Raw genomic sequence first — 21,812 nt, 5'->3', positions numbered from 1 at the left:
TTAATGTCGGTGTTTATCCTGTCAGTGAGCGCCCCGTCGCCCTGGTAACAGTCATTCAGTAAACGGCAAAAATGTATGTTTTTCCATTCATAATGACCCCAGGAGACGCAGAGGAAGGGGGTGGGAGCGCGGCCGGACAAATAGGGGTGGGGCACGTTTTAGGCAGGAATAGGGGAGATACCGTATGAGCATTACTGTGTGCCACCAAGGGCCGGATACCGTGGTTCTCCTCCACGGGTGAAGTTTGATATGCTCGTTGGACACAATAAAGTGACTGGAGATGAGATATACATAGAGGGAACCCGCGTGGGACGCGGGTGTACAAATTAAATATCATTGGTGCATGTATTGTGTCTGTACGCTCTCCCATTGGGAAGGAAGAGGCCATTTTCTGGATGTTCAATACATCGCCGTGGTCGTTCAATGTCCCGTGGTTGGAGTTCAAAGTCAAAGCGGTTGCCCCCTCCATTGTAAACAGTCGCTTAATCTGTATTGATTCCGGGTTAAACAGCATTTCCAGACCTCTGCCCGTTGCCCTCCGTAAACTGCAGCACATTTTTTTTAATTATCTTCCCTCTCCTCCCCCTCCTCCTCCTCCTCCTCCTCCTCCTCCTCCTCCTCTGGTTGCTCCCCTCACACTCTCCTCCATGTAACATACAGTGGTTAACCCCCCTCACCCCCACCCACCGTCTATCAAGCACGCCGGCGCTACCTGTTTCTCAAGTACACAGAAATGAAAGTTGATTCTCTGGGGGACGGTGGGGGCACGTTGTCATTGAAGTGCGGCGCCGTGCGCCCGGAATACCAATGGCGCCGTGTCTTTGAGGGGCAACGCCATGAGCGCGCTCGCCGTCTGTCACCGCCGCTCATCTGATGTTCGACACGACCCGCCGAGGACACCGCTTCCCCTCGGAGGTTTCGCCGTATCTCCAAACCAGTCTATCATCACTTTTGTCAGCTTCCTCCCTTTTATGCAAACGGGCTCTAATCTTTGTTGTAGGAGCCTCGCCTTCATGCCACGCCGTTTCCCCTAACACGGAGTGACAAGAGCGCAGGGCCGGCGCTCTGGTGCGCTGCATCTAATTGTCGGGTAACACAACCTCGTGGCTTCCTTTGCCGCCGGGACGTCTCCCCGCGATCATTCCCATGCAAACCCTGGCCCCCCTATGCACGTTAAGCAAAAAAATAAATCCGCTTTATTATCATGCACCGCGCCGTAGCGTCGGAAATCCGCAGCGACTCGACCACGAGAGCTGAGACGTGAAATTGATTTTCACGGTAAGTAAAGTGCATCGGCGACTACGCTCAGGCTGCTGTTTCCATCTCCGCTCTGCGGCAAAAGTTCGGCGTGAGCGCGCGCTGTCGAGGTTTTACATAACGTACGATCTTTTGAGGTGAAAAAAAAACAACAAATATATAAATAAAAAATACACGAAGAAGCGGCAAGAAAAACTCCGCCGCATTAAACATTTCGCCTGCGCAATTATCATCGTTCCTTTATTGTTAGGCTGTTTAACGAGGTGCGGGAGGGAGCGGCGATGCAGTCGTCTCTGATGTTCTCACCCGGCTCTTTCCACATAATTAAACACCCCATCAGCCCACTTTATCATCGCAGCCATCAACGGGACCCAGCCTCCACTTTCACAACACGGAACAGCACGCCGCCGAACCCCTTTTGATGGAGTTTAACCTCATCAAGGGGATTAGAACGACTTCACTGGAAGGAGTTGAAACTCCGTAGCGATCCAGAACACAAACATTCTCGTCACGGGGGCCGCGCGAAAAAAAGAAAAACAAAAAAAGGGAAGTGAATTAAAAAAGACCTCCGTGGCGTTGTTATCGCTATCTCAAGGTAAGACAGTAGACGAGAGGGAAGGAGGGCCCAAAAATCAGGAGGGAAGTCAGGGACAGGAAGTGCCGAGAGGAGCCGGTATGCCAGGCCGGTATTCCGGGCTGGTGCTCCTGTCCGACTTTCAAACAGGTAAGGTAGAATGAAGGTGTTTCGGGGACAGGTGAGAAATCTTCTCTCGGTTTGAGCTCGACGGTGGACTCATAATCCAGTGTAAGCTGTCGTTTTGGGTTGGGCAAAAAAAAAAAAAGTTGCCGCAAATCTGCTGGTTCTAATTATAAATTTGACCTTTGACGAGTTTTGTTGTTTTTATTTTTCCTGCACCTGAGCCTTTGACGTTCTTCTCGAGCAAAACAAATACAAACGTATGTCACAAAAAAATATATGCCAAACTCTGCTCTGGTTTTCAGGCACCTTTGTGAAATAAACCCCAGGTGAAATGATCAAATGCCGCGGCCCGGGAGTACCAGAGACGATGACATATGCCTTGTTCGAAACATCAGGCCTGATTTAACATTTCCAGCTGGTTGATGCCGTATGGCTCTAATTAAGCCTGAATGTATTTTCGTAAAGAGAGAAAAAAAAAAAACTGATTCGAAAACTTCAACTCCCATTAATCAGCGTGTATGTTTTTTTTTTTTTTTAGTCAGCCCTCTGCAGTTTTAATTAAAAGTCCCTTGGAATAGAGGTTCACACATGCCATTTCCTGTTTGAGGACTGTAACTAGGACACTCATTATGCGGAATATGGGGAAAACCGGTCCCTGACCACTCGGAGGAGTATTCCAGCAGCAGACATTCGGGTAGCTCCATTGTCAGGTCGAAAAAACAACCTGTAATTGGCATGTCATGTAGCATGACTAGTTAGTGTAGGATTCCCCGCATAATGTCTGTAGTACTGCCAATATATACTTAACATACCCGATATTTATAGCACGCAACCCGCTATCAACAGCATCTGGTTAGAGTTCACAGATTTCAAACGCATAACCCAGTTTAGCTGGAGACCATGTCACTATATTTGTGAAGAATTACCTTGTAGACAGTTGCTTGTCCTTTCGCAGCGCTGAAAAATGTGGGTCTAATTTGGCATTGTTTTGCTGCTCTGAACAATTCAACCCAGGGGTAATACAAATGAATTGCACATCCTGCCAACAGACTGCAGCTGTGAAACATATGAATTGTTTCTCTCCCGCTGATGAGTAATGAGGGAGAGTAAGATAAAAGACTGTCATATTGTCTCTCCTCATCACAGTGAGAGAGCTGTTTCGTATTTTTTTTTTTGGTTTCGTTTTTTTTCTCCTCCCGCCGACTGCGGTTCTTAGAAGTGGAGGCTTGGACCTTCAAGCCAAAGATGAGACTTGCATGGACTCGGACAGGAAACCCTTTTTTAACTCCTGCAAAGTGAGGATGTGTGTGTGTGTGTGTGTGTGTGTGTGTGTGTGTGTGTGTGTGTGTGTGTGTGTGTGTGTGTGTGTGTGTGTGTGTGTGTGTGTGTGTGTGCGTTTAAGGGGTTATAAACTCTCAGCTCAGCTTTGGTAAATGTATGACTTAATTGCATGACTAGTCCCTCCTGCCTGCAGACATATTGCTTCTTCCATCTGAAATGTCTTCCGGACTGTCTTCCTGACCTACAGGGCTTCTTCTTCATCAGGTCTAATTTGCCAGCCATGGCGCGCTAACTAATTATATTTTATGAGCTGACCCCTTTGAGTTTAAGCCTGATGTGAGCGCTTTGATTAGGATCCTGTGTTTATCACGTCGGAGACTCCACCACGTTGTTATCACACTTTTCGCTGACAGCTCCGTGCCTCAAGGTTGCGCGCTGCTGCAGCAGTGGCGCATAAATTCCACATTCATGTCACAGGAGTTCAATAAGCACTTCATCGGCAACATGCCTCATTTGGTGCAATCTTAAACAGGCTACAAATGTTTTGCTTGCCGAGTAAAGGTGGGGAGCGCTACACGAGACCATGCTTATTTCACTGTTCGAGCACTGCTGCTATTCAGGTGCTCTTCCCGTTAGTGACAGTCTGCTGTTTTGGTTCCCAAGTAGGGCGCGGTCATTTTTTAGTTTTTTTTTGTTCACGTCATAATCCGCACAATTACAATCAGCAACCACAGAAGTGCAGGTTATAAGCTTTCAAATGGAGTGTCAAACATTGAAATGTGAATATATTTGAAGACGATACGCTCATTTGAATGTCGGTAGACCTAAACTGATCTAGCAGAGAAAATCCCCCTCCAAGATTCCTTTTTCACACTTCTCAGAGGCAGGTCATGGGTGGGAACAACAGCTGGTTAATTCCACCCCCAACCACTCCCCCACTAGACTACCGGGGGGGGGGGGTGGGGGGTTGTAGTCTGCTAACCCTCAGGAAAGAAACTTGCATGGCTGACAAGTTCACATTTCTAAATGTACATTAAAATTACCTTTAATCACAAATGTAAGCACTATAAAATGTGGAAATGTATATCTTATAATATATGCTTTTAAGACTAGTGTATTAAGCCAAAATGTATATTACGTTTTTAAGCGAATAGACATAGCAGGCAATGATCTTGCCTAATCTCAAATGCCAACACAATTGCCAAATAAACAGCCGAATAAACTTATCACAATTCACGACACTGTCATTGTGAATTCCGATCATTACATTCAGTGTCATTACATTCATTTCAGTCATTACATTTTAGTCAACTTTTAGTCTAAATGTTTTTTCTTTTTAAACAAATTTCATTAGGCTTGTTGTCATTAACTTGCTGCCGATTTGGGACATCATCAACTGCATGTCTGGGATTTTGGGAATCTGCTCACAGAATGTAAGTGGCTCTGAGAACCCTAACATTTGCATTCTGGGAATTGTTATTTCATGGGAGGTCCCCGGTGCGCCGCCTCGCGCTGCCAGTGCAGTTCCGCGATATAACTGAGAGCTTCCGCCGCCCTCTTCTCGTAATCCATAACAACATGGAGATTATATGTTTTCACGGAGAAGTGAAATTTCTTGCAACTGGTGTTTATTTATGGTCGCGTGGTCGACATCAACCCTTGACTTCTTGTCTTCTGAGGTGGCGCCGGCGCAACATTTTCTACCAGAAGAGCCGGTGTATCAGAGATGTGGACTGGAGTCACCGTGACTAGGACTCGAGTCACTGCTTTAATGACTTGCAACTTGACTTGATATAAAATAAATGACTTGAGACTCGACTTGGACTTGGAAGTTAAAGACTCGGGACTTGACTTGAGACATGATGACTCGAATGACTCGTTTGCGTTCACTTTCACTCACTGAAACCTTGAACTAAAATGCGATCGGCAAACAAAAACGTACTTTGGTCGGGCTCCCTAGTGGCCCTCGCCTCACGATGTCACGGCTCGGTAGCAGACGGGCAGATGTTGTAGTAATCCATGAATGGTGCCTTCGTGCAATTTGAGATTTCCTTATCAAACACAATTTGTTTTTTAGAAAGCTGTAAATTGTGAACAAGGGACGGTGTTTTTTTCTCTTCAGCGTTAAGCTCTGTGCGCCGTGATTGGTCCGCGAAGTGCCGCCCTCCTCCGTGTTTGTTTACATCGGCTCCCAAGTGCAGATAACATAAAGCACGTTGACTACAAATGATGTCACATATTGCCGCAAAGCAGTCCTGCCGCCGATTTTCGACGTAGTGATAGAAGCAGGATAAAAGCTGACTCATATCGCTCATCATTTGACTTTTTTGACCACATTGGGATCGGCAGTTATGCAACCGATGTGTGTCGATTTTTAAACAAGTATAATAAACAAAAAAACATTGATAATTGATCCTATATTTATCTGTTTTAAACCACTTTTAAGTTACTCACCAAAATAAGCGTAGGAATCCGACTAGGCATTATAAATCTATCCATGTTTGTTTACACTTGTGTTTAGGCAGGACACGGCTCTCCAAGCAATAAGGGATGCTGCGTTCATGGGAAACTTGGACAACAAATTTATTTCGGAGGCAATGCGCTTATGATGCGTTTGATCGTTGGTGATGCATTCCGAATGTCCGAAAGCCCACGTACATTTTTCGTCCTGCCTCGTCAACGAAAGCAAAAAACACATTTCGTCATAGTTTTTATAATCAAAGATCTATTTTTAGTTCTTCACCGTCTCGTTTAAGTCGCGGGAAAAAGGGGGTTGACCTCCTTTTCCACCTTCCTTTTTCGTCATAGTTTTTCGTGAAACAAAACTTCTCAACATAAACAAGACACAGGTATCATAGCGAGTAAAAAGCAGAAAGTGTTGCCGATGCAGACGATGGATGACTCAATCCACAAAGAAAGTGTCTAAGAAACGAAAGTTTCACAGAACAACATAGATAATTCACAGTAGGATCGTCTGCATAGGCAACACTTGTGGATCGAGTCATTTCTGAATCATTCGTAGAATGTTAGTATAGTTCCCAAGACAAGCATGTCGCTGTTGTCTGCAGACTGACTGCCGCGCCACTTTATTTATGGGAGGGATTTCACCCGAAACTCTGGAACAATAGCCAGTGAACCCGAAGATTCTAATCGATCACCAGGCTCACACAACACCACCCCGACCCTAGACACACGAGACTAAAACAAGCTTGCTTTGCTGACAAACTATAAGTATTTAGTGATCCTCAAACCATTGTTTGTTATACCGAGTGGGTTCTTCAACATTTAAAACTTTCACAATATGAAAAAAAACGAAACAAAACAAACCGAAAAACACATAGAAAAACCCCCCCCCAACCTTTTGCATTGATTTGCAGGAGGCGGTGTTTGCCAACTTAGCACAACCTACGCCAGTCGTCGTCACATTTTGTCTGTCGGCGACAAAAATACGAAACACTTTCCCCCCCGGCCGTACTTACCCTAAAGAACTCCTTTGTTGAGCCTGAGTCAAGACTTCCGTAAGCGATCTCTGTCTGCTTAGCCAGATCCTCTGCGCTTTCGATGGGAGACACCATCCTCTCCACTGTCAGGAAGGCAGCCAGGTTGGCTGTGTAGGACGAGATGATGATGAGGGTGAAGAACCACCACACGCCACCGACAATGCGTCCTGACAGAGACCTGAGGGAGGGGAAGCAGAAATAGAAAGGCCATATGTCACACGCAATTTGTCGTGGCCGTTAACTACCACGACCCTCTGCTTGTCTTTAATATGCCGACCTGCAGAAGTCAACAGAAACACAGAGGGAACTCATAAAAGCCTGACCCTGAGTCAGCACAAAAAAAAACAAAAAAAAAAACCCCCAGCCCATAGCCGGAGGACACAATATACACTGAAAAATGACCTTTAATTTCAAACTATGAAGCAACTCAGTTCAAAGATCAGGAATTGAGGTATTGATGAAACCATTGTGGTCGTGGCCATTTCAGCATACCGACCAACAAACCCATTCAAACATAATGTGTGCAATGGGTGTGGAAAGAGTTGCAAATAAAGAATCCGACAGGAAACAAAACAGAAAGAACAGAAGCTCAGAGTGCTGTGATCTGTAAAGACAAATAGAGAGAGCGCACCGGTATCGGTGACCCACCTGGGGGAGATGTCGCACCCTTGCTGCATGAAAGCGCCCAGCGAGAACCAGAGGGAGTTGAAGATGCCAAAGTCATTGGGAGGATCTGGGGGCGTCTGGGGGTCTTTGGTCTCGTCCTGGTCCTCCAGGTTCCATTCGTACGGGCTGAAGCGGCTGACCAGGAAGAGAACCACGCTCACCCCGATATAGGCAAACACTATGCACATCCAGATCTCATAGGCCAGCGGGTCCAGGAAGGAGAACACGCCGGGCTTGGACTTTTGGGGCTTCTTTATCATAATGGAGATGCCCAAGCTCATAAAGGGCTTGGAAAAGTCTATCACCTCCTCTCTGACCAGAGTTATGGTGAGAGGCGCGACAGCTATATCTGCTCTCTGGAAACAGGGACACGGGCGACAAGCATTAGATCACCAACATTACAACGCAGGCCATTCTAAATGTCTGAATGACTGCCACTGGATGTCAATAACCCTAGTAGCTGGAAGAGAAAGGGATTCAAAGCAAGGTTGGTAAGTATTCAACAAATAGGAACATTTTGTGGAAGTGAAGAGTAATGTCTTCCTGTTAAAATTATGGTAGCAATTCTTTGTAGGTGTCCCTGAAGAAAGGCTGGAAACAGGTTCTCAAATGCCATTGTCCAATGGAACGGCCTACTACATTCATACAGAAAAAAATAATTCTGGGTTCACTCCATCTTGAAAAACATTGAAAAAGACGAGGAGCGGCTTAAAGGGGAGACTGCAAGATAAACACATTTGGAGAAGCTTGAAAGCGATCCACCAAAGCAGATGGATGTTTGAGTCATGTTTAAAAATTCCCAGCAAATGGATTCATGTTTACTCTAAACTTTGTTTTATTGGGTTACGATCGCATGGCTAATTTTCCAGCCAGCAGATGAAATTAACTTGTAAAATAAAAACACAATTTACCGCACATTAAATCATTGGGACGATCATTGTGGCTCAATGTAATTTCCATTTGTTCACAAAATAAACCGTGGTTATTTCAGTTGGATACTTTGGAGGGCAAAACAATTATAATAAAAATGTGAAAAGCCAAATTTCCAGATTTTTCTGGCTCTGTGTTTTCTTCCTCCAACTTTGTGTTTGTCTTTTCGCTCCTGATCATGGAGCCACATTTTGGTCGTAAGTTCACTTCATAAAATGAAATGTGACAACAAATAAATAATACAAGTTTGAAATGTGACCGTAAATAATTCAATGTCGCATGAAATGTATTTATTTATTTATTCATCTGTCTAATTATTTAACATTGAATTATTTAAGCATCCAAGCAGCAGCCGTCTTCAGCCATTGACTCTGGGGGCTTGGTGATTGGTACTACAGGAGACCCGCCTCTACTAACTGGACTCTGTGACAAGCCAGGAACCGTTTGCCCGGAATTCCAGAGGCGAGCGGAGCGCGGTTGCGTTGTGACCGTGGGCGGACATGTTGTACGGCAAAAGGTTGCCGAGGAGTACGTGACGGAGAGGCAAGTTTAAAATTCAAGAGCCTCTGGATTCATCATCTTCACAGGTCTCTGCTTTCGACTCTGGAAACATTTCCCTCCGTTGTAAATTGTGCCCATTTAACGGCGAAATATTAATTTCATTGTATGTGTTTCCCTCGAGCACGACCATGTTGAAATAAAAAGCAATCAAACCGAGTTAATACCCGAGTATAAAAGTGTTATCGCTAGAGTCTACTGTTCCAACTTTAAAGACTTACATGTTTCAAGAGGACCTATTATGCTCCTTTTAACACAAGTTTACATGTCTATATGGGTATATTTTTAATATTTTTTTTTGCTTAAAATACCACGGATTATGCATTCTAGTCATTCCAACATGCCTCTCAATCCACCGTGTTCCTGACGCGCTGTTTAAGAGGGAGGAGCCACCCTCGGAGTTCCCTCCTCCCCCCGAGTTGTGTGAGCCAGTGGGGTTCAAGCACAAGTCGTACTTGAACAACTTGGTTGTGTGAGCCAATGGTAAATCTTCACTCATATTACATCTACAAGGCCTAATTAAAAAGTTAGTTCTGACATTCACCGCGGTGTCCGGAGCAGCGTGGTGCTTGGAGCAGCTCTGGGTAGGGCGGGGCTCGGGGCTTTTTTGGTTTCATTTAATTACGGAAAACATCGGAAAATAAAACAAAATAAATACATCTACGGTTTTGCTTGGAGAAACGTGGAGCGGAGCGGGTGGCGCGCCGCACCCTACAGTACAGTCAACCTAACGTGGACACGCACGCACGCACGCACGCACGCACGCACGCACGCACGCACGCACGCACGCACGCACGCACGCACGCAAAATTCCAGCTGCTCATCGCTGGGGGGCAGCGATCACCGACCCGAAGATTATTTCGGGGATGGTGGGGTGCGTGCATGCACATAGAAGGTAATGTTATGTGGCAAATGCGGTCTCCCTCTTACAGACGTGCAGGATTTATTATTTACAAGTAAAGTATTTACATTTACAGCATTTTTCGATGCCAGCGGTTCGGGGTGGCGCTCCAGGCATGGGAGGAGTTACTCAGATGGAGGGCGGTTCTAATTCTAATGTGTCTCAATGCTACGTAGTACTGAGACACAAGAGCTCAACGGCTCGTTTCAGGACACGCCTTCTGATTTAGAACGCTCACAAAAAACTGGGTTGTCTTATTTCACATATAAGACAACCCAGTGTGTGTGTGTGTGTGTGTGTGTGTGTGTGTGTGTGTGTGTGTGTGTGTGTGTGGGTGTGTGTGTGTGTGTGTGTGTGTGTGTGTGTGTGTGTGTGTAAGGATCCATCAGAGACCCAAATGTATGTGCACAAGGACTGAAACTGGGAGTTTTGCATAATAGGTCCCCTTGAAGACTTATTTTAAGACTCAACACTTATACCTTAATTCTTTACAGGCCTCCGTGGAATACTTGATTCTTATTGGTTCTTCATATGTTGGGCAACGTTTTTGGTTTGTTGGGCAAAGAGTTCGCAACGTTGTTGTGTGAGCTACGTTGTTGAGGACTGTTTTTCTTGAACTGGGCATACAAGTTATGAAATCATTTCTAATCAATTCCAGCTGTATTCTTTCCAGTTGTATTAAATTAGTAAGTAGCTGTGTAGTAAGTAGGATAACCCCCGACAGCTATAACCCCCCGTGGTAATTTAGCCATGATCACCGGCTGCTTCACGTTATCCCTGACTTCAAGACATAGGATGAATAAATACATAAATGACTTGCCACATTTTATTGTTTCGGTATTTTTAATTGATTGTCACATAACAAAATATATTTGAATATTCCAATATTTTTTTATGCATTTAACTTCGTCCAAAATATTTCCCCGAAGCCGTATCTATTTCTGTCCTTTTATCAAAAAATATCGAGACGTGGATGGTTGATGGTATTATTACACTGTTACCAAACAATTCGATTTTCATAAGAACAGAGGCAAATAATGAAAGGCTTTACTTAGCGGCTCCATTACTGCAACTGGTGTAAATACGACTCATTTGGAAACGCTGCTCTTCAAATAGCCACCGCGTTAAAGGACACTCGTTGTTTTATGCCGAGTTAAAGCGACACGGGATATAAGGTCAAACTTAAGATAAGCGCAGATAGACCCGATAAACATTTTTTCGCCTCTTCTTTGCCCTGTCAACATCGCACGGCGCAGGTCTACGACTGTTTAATCCGGGCAGCGTTCAATCAATGCTTAGGGAAACAAAGCAATAAAGAGCCGCCGCCAGCCTAACCTTTAAAAGACAACTAAAATCAAATTAATTTACTGGTCAAAAGGTCACGGCATATACAATCATTAGTGCCGGCCCCCCTGCCGTAAAACTACGGACCGATAACCGCTTTGAGAGGGACTTGATGGGGCTATTTTTTTTTCTGTCTATCTGCCAGGGGTGGACTTTTCCTATTCGCAAAAAGATAATTTGGTTGCAATAGCACATCAAACCAGGCAATCTCTCTGGCTGATAGCGGGGAAATTGAACAGATGAGGAAGCCTAACCCTCATGCATTTTGCATGCGGCCCCAGCTCAACTATTGTGGCCTTGGAGAGCGGGGGGGGGGGGGGGGGGTCGATCATTTTGCAACGCTCGAGGTGTTGCGAGAGCCTGAGCGCTCTGTCAGATGTAGAACACAGCGTGGCCCACCGCTAATGTGAAAGGTTCAACCTTTACGGAGCGGGCCACACATATGGAACTTGTTGTTCCAAACCACAAGCACCGTTTAGCTGTTGATTTTAGAGCGGGCTTTCTCAGCTGTGATTTTACAATGCGAGCATATCCATCATACACATCAAACAATGAACATAATTACACAATCCCTTCAAAGGCGAATGATCTTCCGTTCATCGGAGTGATTACAGTGTGTTCGCCATATGGCCGCGTTCCGTCGACGCACCTACCTCTGGTTTTTTTTTGTGTTCTTTGAGCGTGCGCGCGTGCGCGAGACGCATAAGATAAACCCTGAGCAACACAGAGATTAATTGCAATGAACAGCACTGAGAAATGATTTCATTTTCTCCGTCTCAAGATGATCACCAACTCCCCGATGCTTGAGGACGCATTCGACAATCTCACTCACAGCTTAAACGAAACCTGAGACGGGAGTCAAGACTTTGAACTGGACAAGGGCTGGTGAGTTCAAAACCGAGTTGGTGATGGCCTTGAGACAGAAAAATGAGGTCTCCTCTCATGTTGAAGTTCCTTGCAAACTGTCATGTAATCAGCGAAAAATGAGGTTCCCAGTACTCACCCCATAGACCAGTTCACCCACCATCCCGTTCCACGTCTTGGTCTCGGGGTCTCGGGCTCCGTACTTCCCATCCATTACTATAGACAGTTTGTACTTAATTCCAACATGTTTGGCAATCTCAGATGCTAAATCGACGCAGTAGCCTTCATATCTGTCATTCCCCTCCAGATGCATATAATTTTTCTTGTACATCACATAAGGAGCTTCCTGTTGATTCAAACACACACGCTGGTTTATCCACTCATGTCCGGCACAAACACACAAATCAGCTCTGCATACAATTTTGGGTGCACCTGCACGAGCAAGCACACAATAATAACCCCCCACCCCACCCGACACAGACACAACTCACGCACAGGACAATAAGCAGCTATGCCCGTATCCATGCAGACATCCATGCACAGCTGATGCACCACATCTGCTCCGATGTACAGTGATAACGGCATCTCGAGCACAAGGTAAAACTGCTCTCATCATGCTGTGACAGCAAGCAGACACCGAGCCTAATGCCCCCAAACCCAAGACAAGACCAGAAGGATATTATTCCAATATTCAAAAATATTATTCATCATAAATAGTATTATTTTTGTATTTAAATGTATTTCTTTATTAATATTATAATTATTATAATGTATATAGATTTCTATTTAGTTATGGGGCTGGGGTCTCCTGTTAGGCGGGGTGTGGGTCAGCTTGGAGTGGGGTGGGCATGGGAATGAGGGGGTGGGTTTCATAAGTAAATGCCAGTGACAGGAGAGGGATCAGAGAGTGCCCAAAGTATCTGGACATATTCAGGCACATTGCACCAATGCGCAGGGAGAGAGGCTTTTTCATTCCAAACAGAAAAAAAAAAAAAAAAAAAAAAAAGGAGAGCCATCATTGCTGTCCGGAGAAACATAAACACTCCATAAATAAATTCAAAATAATTACATCAGGAGAGCAGGGACATGCTAATATTCCCCTCTCTTTTCAAAACACTGGTGCGGCTTCTATTATTCTTTTTTTTTTTTTCCTCTCTTTCTTAGCACATCAACATTATCAAACAAAAGGGCCGCTCTGGCAGAGCAGGCATTGTCATTACAGCCACACACAATTACGGTGCAAGAGGGAGAGCAATGGTTTGTTTGTTCTGTGCTGAACATGTCCCCTCACCTTGGCTCCGACAACAGCTTCTCTTTTCCCCCCTCGCCTGTTTTTTGTCCCGGGCTTACATTTTTTTTTTTTTTTTACCTCCCGAATGTGTTTTTCCTACACCGAGACACTTTAAATGTTTCATCCTGCTCTAAAGAAACACCGGCTCGGCTCTCGGAATGCTGATCAAATGCCGCTGTGGAGGAGTTGCTATGGCACAATTCATAAACGGTTGTTTATCAAGGGCGCCGTTATTTAACGTATTCGCGGGGAGGTTAAAATGGAGAGTTTCTGGCAAAGCAAGTGTCCTCCTTGGCGCGGTGAGGACACGCCGTCGGGGTCGAGGTGAAAAAAACGTCTTCTCCGGCGCGAGTAAACTGGAGGCTACACTTCAACACAGAACACACTTAGGAGCAATGCAAAATAGATTGGAGAGGCAATAACAAGAGGGATTCCACCGCGGGTTATCCCTCCTCCAATGCTGGTTATTTTGCCTTGCCCGGCTCGAGAAACCATTGCCGCGTTACCCGCTAAATCTTCCTTCGGCCAGTCCATCCCAAGTGTCAGTGTACATTTACTTGATGAGACGGACAAGATCTACTTACGTACTGTATGCGATTTTTGTTTTTTTTTTGTAATTGATGGAGTCAACCATTACCATTTATACCATTATTGTGATGTCACTGCTACGACAGGCCACTGAAGTATGGGAAATTAAAATGCTTTGGCACCCACACTGATACAGTTGAAACACTCATTCCTATCGTCGACTGTTTCAACATGTAGTGAGTGGATGGAAAGCAACACAAAAAAGATGTGGTTCTACCCACCCAGGACAGAATGTATCAATTATTGGAAATCAACACCATGACCTTGAGTGGCAGAATACGTGAAACATTTAAAACTGCACGGAAAGTGTACCATAATAGTAGTGACCACAATGGTTCGGTTTTCCACTGAGGAGGACCCGTTGGTGACCTGCAGGTCCATTATATTTACAAAGCGCTCGTACTCGTTCCAGTACCCGATCTGAAAAGACAAGATAACCGGTTAAAACACTTCTAGAAAACACCCCACACCCAGACACACACACACCCACACACACACACACACACACGCACACGCATACACACACGCGCACACACCACTCCATCCGGTCCAGTAACAGTAAGTGACCAGTGAGCAGCGAGCAGAGTAGGCGCCTCTTGGTGATGCTCAGGACACAGGGCTCATTAAAACAACACAGGGTTTTTCCTGGAGGCTGCATCTGCTCGAGCATCGGCCCGGAGTGGGAGGGAGCGATCGGAATACCAAGACGGGGGGGGGGGCTGGCAGAAATCCAAGTCTGGCAAAGCGTCTCAACGCAGAGGTTTGTTTGCGGAGGGGATCAAAATAAACACGGCCGCATGGTCCGCGATACAAATGAAGACACGTCCCGGTTTCGGAAAAGCCAAAATTGATACGAGGACGGAGGGATGATCCACCCGGCCCGGCCCCCCCGTGCAGCAGTCGGGCGCGTAGCAGACTGCATCAAACCCTCCCACCTTCAGCCTCCCGGGTTTTTATGTTAAATAATTGATATTCAGGCCTGTGAACTGCATCCACGCTTAATAATTTATCATCATATGCCAATGCCTCTGCACCTCGTCTGCGGCGTCCTGCCACTGCAGCTACTTTGTATTCTGCGGTACAGATGCTTAATGCAAACCAATGTCAAGTGTTTGTTTGCCCATCTGAAATAATGACCGGTCTGGCGGCTGATGAAACGCATTGCATGTGTCGCTGCCAATACGCTAAATGCTGCTGGCTCGCATGTGCCCCTCACATCTGCTCCGCATTTTCCTTGGAACTTTGAAGGTCTGGGGACGTTCAGGTGCGCGATGGTGTGGAGCGCCGGGGGTGGGGGGGGTGTGGGGGGCAGAGCGGTTGCAGCTGCAAAATGGCTCCAAACCACAGTGCGGTTCATAGAGTTGGTGGATTTTGGAGCTCTTTATTAGCACACTAGCGTTGTGTTTAAAATGCGATGAGTGGGGTAGGCCGAGGAGCCCCGGCACGGAGGCGGCGCCGCTCTCGCCCCCAACCCACCGCCATCAGGCCATACATCACCCCTGACAGTGCCCGCGAAGGCCCTTCATCTTCTCACTGTCTCTAAGGTGAACGGGGCTCCGGGTCCTGACTGAGTACACCCCGGCCTTGTTCCCATTCCCATATTCTATCTTTCCCTGACCTCCTTTCTCTCCCTCCCTCCCTCCCTCCCTCCCTCCCTCCATCCTTCTTCTGGATCTCTTTGTTTGGCCGACTGGTGTCGGCTCCGAGGGCCGCGTGATGCTAATTTGCGAAGTATGGGCCTTGGAGGCCTGGAAGGCAGGCGGCATAATCACATGTCACATCAGACCGAACCGACTCTTATCCGGCTAACGAGAGGAGTTGGGAAATACAAAGCTGTCTCTCGGAAACGCAGAGGGGTTATGAAATGAAACCTCAGGGTCATCATATGGTACCAGTTATAGCCTGAGCGTACTACAGGGAATTACCTTTGTGAAGAGGGGCCAGGAGAATTCTTGGATCTCCTTTACAGTAATTGGCTATTTGAATGGTAATTACTGTCAGCAGAGAAATGAAAATCATATCGGCTCTATCGCACGGACCAGAAATAGTGTGATGTCACACTCCAGATAGGAGGTTGTTCCGATAAGATATACGGGCTCGCCGTGTGTGACTCGTGGAGCTTGTGATGCTTGGCACAGCTCATCATAGGGGGGCCGCTACCAAATGGGGGGAAAAAAAAAAGGCAATTGACATCTCTCTGCTCTGTCCAATCAGCCCTGACAGTACCTCACAACGACACCAAAGTGCCGGTGCCCTTGTTTCATACCGTTCTGCAAAAAAACAAAAACGCTTCCCAGACAATGATGGAAAATTGTCTGGCACGCCAACAAATATAGTAAAGATGGATGGCGACTAATTTTCTAATCCTAATAAATGGATCTCAAAAGGATTTCAAAGTGAAATGCTCCGTAATAAATTTCACTAGATTTAGGGGGGGAGCAGGTTTGCCATATTTCATTGCTTTGACATGTGGAAGCAATAAACCGAAGCTCGACGGCTGACAGCTGTTGGTTATAGTTTGATAAAAAAAAACAAAAAAAAAAACAGGATATTTGAATCGACTAGACCACCGCCGCCTCGCCCGCCTATCGCATCCGATCGTCTCGGCTCGGCGCGCGCTCCCTTACCTTCCTCGGACCGCCGACTTTCATCTCATAGACGTCGATGGTGAAGTTGGTCCTTCGGCCGTAGTTGTCGAACTGGATGTTCCCGGTCATGCCTTGCACTTGGACCTGGCGCGTGGGACCGCGGGGCAGGAAAAAAGGGGGGTAAATGTGGAGGAGCTTTCCAAGCTATCGCCCGTCACATTTAAGCCGGCGCCGAGGGGGGGGCGGGCGCCCGTGTCCACCAAAGCCGCCGCCGAGTGCGGGGTCCGCTAATGGAAACGATGGACTGGATAGGCTTCAACTTAATGTAGGCTTATGATAATGAGGATCTGGATTCGAGCGCGTTTTCGGCGCACCGTGTCCGGAAGGCAGAGGGGAGGAAAGGAGCTCATCTCTTCCTTTCTTTATTTCGCATTTCATCACATATCTGTTCCCGCCCATGCCCTTTTCTCCGCTTATCAGATCCTCCCCTCCCTCTCTTTTCCCGCCACCTACCGTCTTGAGGGCTCTCTCGATGTCGATGCCTTGGCTCCAGGGCACGGCGGGATTAGCCAGGCAGTCCCCGGCGCTGCCCCGGCGCGACACGTCCACGCGCTGGCGCCGCAGGTACCTGAAGGCCTCGGCGATCACCAGGATGGCGTCGTGGGTCAGGGCCGACGTGTACTGGACAACGTCATGGGGAGAGAAGACCGCCAACGCGGCACGTCGTCACGGGAGGACGCACTCCGAGCGGCGCAAAGATGACGGATCCCCGATACTGGACGTTGAATATTTACCTGTATCAACACCTGCTGTGCTCACAGGAGCTGTTGCGATTGCAAAGCATTGTGCATGCAGATTTATCAACGATAAGTAAGATGGTCACATGCAGTGGATAGACGGCGGGGGATGGAATGGGGCCAACAAGATGGGAGTATTTTGGGATACCCGACGACAAGGGGATCCGACTGCTGCGAAGTTCTATTTAAAAACATTAAAGGACATATTTAGTGCCGCGCTCCAGTGTGAGGCAAGGGTTGCCGCCGAACGGGCTAAGACAAGAAAAACCGTCGCAGCCGTGTTTGCAAAGTTTGATATTTAAGCCTAAAAACGCTCGAGAAGCACATTGACTTGCGTTGCGCGGTTTAAAAAAAAAAAAAAAAGCCCGTGTTGGTTTTTCGGCCTCAGAATCGCAATAAATGGGGTTAAAGATATTATTTGAAAGGGAGCTGGCGACATTCAAAGTTTGGTCGTTTATTCATTTTGATAACGTCTGCCCGACTGCATCAGTTGTGAGAGTCTCTGTTAGAACGGGCCTAACGCTTTGTTTATTCTGTGCGAAGAGCATCGTCGGCTCGGCAAGCGTTCCATTATTTAAGGTGTTTTTGAGGCTTATTGCCGCTCGGTCGCGACCTCGGCACTAACTTTTCGCCGGAGAGTTAGGAAAGAGAATGGAAGATTGTTGCAGGGTTTTTTTTTTTTTGTTTGCTTTCCGCGCTCCTCCCCCTCAAACTTACCTTGACCTTTTTTTTTTTCCCAGCCAGGGCAGAGCCGCTTGTTTGTTAACCAGCGCACCATGACAAAATCTAATTAAATGCCATTCAAAATCCATTTCTTTCTTGATCACTGTTTAATTAGATGTAAATTGAAGCGGAGATATAACCTCGCCTCGGACCGCCTATCCATATATCGATTACCCAGGAGAGGGACAGAGAGAGAGAGAGAGAGAGAGAGAGAGAGAGAGGGAGAGAGCGAGAGCGCGGGGAGGAGGAACAGGAGGAGGAAACAAAGGGGGGGTCGGAACGAAGCAGGGACACAAAGGTGGAGAGAGGAGGAGAGATGGGGGATGAAGCCCCCATCTCGCCCGCCCCACCCAGGCCAGCTACCTTCAGAGGAGCGTTTCGGGCCTCCGGGAATTCCCTTTCATCCAGGCGCTCCCAGCGCTGCATGAACTGCTGCACTATGGGGTTCTCGGGGTTGATTATCTGGAACCCGGAAATGTTGGCTCCGCCGGCGAAGACCTTGTCCAGGCTCACGTTGGAGAAGCCCTGAGATGCAGACGGGAAGGGGTTTAGCACAGCGCCGGAACTGCCGGACTAATCATAGATGTTGTTTGGGGAATTTGAAGTCCTACAAAAAGCAACCCACCCTTCAAAACCCAAGCAGAGGTCGTTTTATTCTCAGCATAAAGGCCGTGTGTCCAGGGGTGTAGATCCGGGAGAGGGTGGTAGTCGGCACATGGGGCCCGACAACTTTCAGGAGGGATTTAATGTAAAAATGTTTCACCTGTTCAACGCTGAAATGTCAGAACTATCTTTGTCCCTTGTCCGTTCTAGCCGGGTATCACATGCTGCCGTAGTGAAATTGTTTTTTTTTCCATGATCAAGGTATTTTTATGATATATTTTCAGTATATAAAGTGTGTTAAAAGTATATTTCTACCCATTTGGACTTTTTGGTGAGTATACGTGAAATGTATTTTATGGAATATGTATGAAGTTACTGTTATGAACTTGTTAAACGTACAGCTTCAGTATACTAGTCATTAATTTGCTGTGAGTTTTTTACGTACACTTAAAAAGTCAGAACATTTGTGTACTTACTAAGTGTTACTAAAGTGTGTTGTTTTGGTCATAAAAAGTAACCAGAAATACACAAAAATATACAGTATATTTCATATTATTCAAGCACAGCTTAGGTACAACTTCTAACACACAACTGTAAGTGCTGCTTAAGCAGTTGTAAATGAACACAACTTTACATTGGTTGTGAATACAAAGTATATTAAATACTAAGGATACTTTCAGATATCCCACTTAAGTATACTTTTTCACTTGGCATCTCTGTGGCTCAATGTTTAGGTCTGATGTTTGACAGACGACATGATGCTCAGATGGAAACGGAGTAGGCAGTTCATTTAAGGTTGAGACGTGCCCACAACCGAGTGGTAAAAAAAAAAGGTTATTTCAATAAAAATAACTTGTTAAATTCAGTTCATGAATTGCATCAAGTCAGTTAGCTAAGGTACCCAAGAAGCTTGATTTAAGTAGTGTCTAACAGTTCTGCTGTGAGAAAAGTATGGGTCAATCTCCGATTATAATTGCTAATTATAATTTAATGTGAAGCATGTCGTGTCTGAAAGGTGCTATCAATAAAGGTTCTTCTTCTTCTTCTTCTTCTTATTATTATTATTGATATTATTATAGTTATAATAATAATAATTATTATTATTATTATTATTATTATTATTATTGCTATTATTATAGTTATAATAATAATAATAATAATAATAATAATAATAATAATAATAATAATAATAATTATTATTATTATTATTATTATTATTATTATTATTATTATTATTATTATTATTATTATTGTTGTAGAGGGTTCGGCAAGATCCTAAAGCAATATATCTGCAATTGTTAGATGAGGCATGAAAAGCAAAGGTGTCAGAGATTATCCGTCAATGTTGTAGTCGAGACCACCAAACAGAGAACGTTATCACTTTACGGCGCTCCAACCAGGAAGCTGCGCGTGGGCCTTCACGTAACATGCGTGCGGAAAGGATCTCCCGTTCACCACACAAACAGCGACGGGCACCAAGCAAGCGCCGTTGAGGAAATATATGCCTAGAATTAAAAGGAAGGAAAAAAGGGAATTTGACTTATTTTGGGATTCTCAGTGTGAGAAATACGAGCGTGTGAAGTGATTGATATGCGTAATTCTCGCGGTCAAAGTAGCTCAGCAGCTCTGTGGAACCATTAATAAAATACATTTTTACAATATCATTTTAGCAACGCAAGTTATAACCTGGAGCCCAGGTACTGTGAAAATATCACATAGTCTGGCAAATACTCAGATATTGGCCCAAGCCTATTGCCTACCTGATTGTAAACATGTAGTGAATTATTGTAAAGGCGAATTAGGCTTCTTGTGCGTTCCAGACCACACAGTCTGTAAATGGCAAATATATAAAACCACGCCTATTCCTGACTGATCAAAACGTTTGTTATTAAGAATCATTACACCTTTTTTTTTATTTATTTCTTGACACCTTCACTTTTATACTGGTTTATCAAGACATGCCACGATGAGGGCTAATGTATTGTTTTACCAGGAACATAAATGCACTCTTATTCAACGGAAATGATCAAGGTTATTTTAAGGGGGAACAGGTTTTTAATCCCATGTCTTATCCAGCCTATGTATTGGTTTTAAATGAAATAAGTCATAAAATAAACTCATGCCAAAAATAACCCTAAAAAAACAAAACATGGGAATATCTGCACTCAAACCACCTGAATCTACTGAATCGGTCACGATCCAGACGAGACCCGAGGAGAGGCGTCATTAACCGACACGCTCCACACAGCGGGTCGAGTCAAAGCGGCCTCTTTTTTTTTACGGTCAAATTGCCGGCTTTTCCTGTGAAACGTTCGGTACAAGGACAAAAACGGAGTTGCGGCGTTAGAAACACCGTTAAAGTGCACACATCTCTCACACACACACACACACACACACACACACACACACACACACACACACACACACACACACACACACACACAGGACAGGTGGACTGAACACCCTCCTGATTTCATCCTTCTCCCTTTCTCTCCTTTACTGCCATGCAGCCACCACAGGAAGTGCCCCGCACCGTAATTGCTGTTCCAATTTTTGTCTGCTTAATTAATCATGTTTTGTCAGATACATGTCGTTGTCTGTTGTTTCTATGATTATGTTTTGTAAAGTACATATTGTTGTCTCCATGTTTATCTATCTCGCCCTGATTCGCTCCTTTTTGGAGTAGTAATGATGATTGGTTGTTTATAGATAAAACATGATAAGATGGTTCTCTAAAGAGGGGGATTGGTGGAGGTCTCGTATGTCTAAAAGTTGTTGCATCAGTTTTTTGTTGTTGGTGTTGCAGTATTTACAAAGTGTGGCTTTGCAGGTTGAGAATTTGAACTCCACTCAATGTCATTGATGAATGGACATTCTGAAACTTAAATATCTCTTTTATTATTGTTCTATGTCGTCGCTATGGTTGTTATTTTTTTTTAATAAATAATAAACACCTGACTGCAGGAGTGAAGCTGATAAACATAAAGCAAAATGCACGAACCTGCAAATAATGAGTTTGTAACAAGCCGGAAGGTCTAGAAAATAACCAATAGATCATATTTTATTTCTCCTTGAGAGAAATCGACTGGCCAAGAACAAGTACAAGAACTCTGAATAAGAAATAGAAATACTCGATTCTAGGCTCACTTTCTAATAGAAACGACACTTTCTTGATGCACTCCCCCTTGAAAATGTTTTTAATTTCAAGACATCTCTCCTTA

The 21,812-nt window shown here is 45.3% G+C and overlaps 1 protein-coding gene across 1 annotated transcript in view; it reads right to left on the bottom strand.

Moving 5' to 3' along the window:
- The window catches only part of gria3b (glutamate receptor, ionotropic, AMPA 3b), an 82,387-nt gene that overhangs the window by 10,114 nt on the left and 50,461 nt on the right, over positions 1 to 21,812 (bottom strand). The window contains exons 6-12 of the mRNA XM_080008448.1: positions 18,352 to 18,513; positions 16,982 to 17,149; positions 16,508 to 16,612; positions 14,193 to 14,300; positions 12,141 to 12,347; positions 7,387 to 7,760; positions 6,718 to 6,916 (exon numbers count right to left, since the gene is read on the bottom strand). Of these exons, the coding sequence (XP_079864574.1) occupies positions 6,718 to 6,916; positions 7,387 to 7,760; positions 12,141 to 12,347; positions 14,193 to 14,300; positions 16,508 to 16,612; positions 16,982 to 17,149; positions 18,352 to 18,513 (1,323 nt within the window). The remainder of the gene's footprint in view (positions 1 to 6,717; positions 6,917 to 7,386; positions 7,761 to 12,140; positions 12,348 to 14,192; positions 14,301 to 16,507; positions 16,613 to 16,981; positions 17,150 to 18,351; positions 18,514 to 21,812) is intronic.

The sequence above is a fragment of the Zeus faber genome (assembly GCF_960531495.2).
Source record: "Zeus faber genome assembly, chromosome: 10".
Lineage (NCBI taxonomy): Eukaryota > Metazoa > Chordata > Actinopteri > Zeiformes > Zeidae > Zeus > Zeus faber.
The sequence above is the reverse complement of the archived record's forward strand: the minus strand, read 5'-3'. Positions and strand labels throughout refer to the sequence as shown.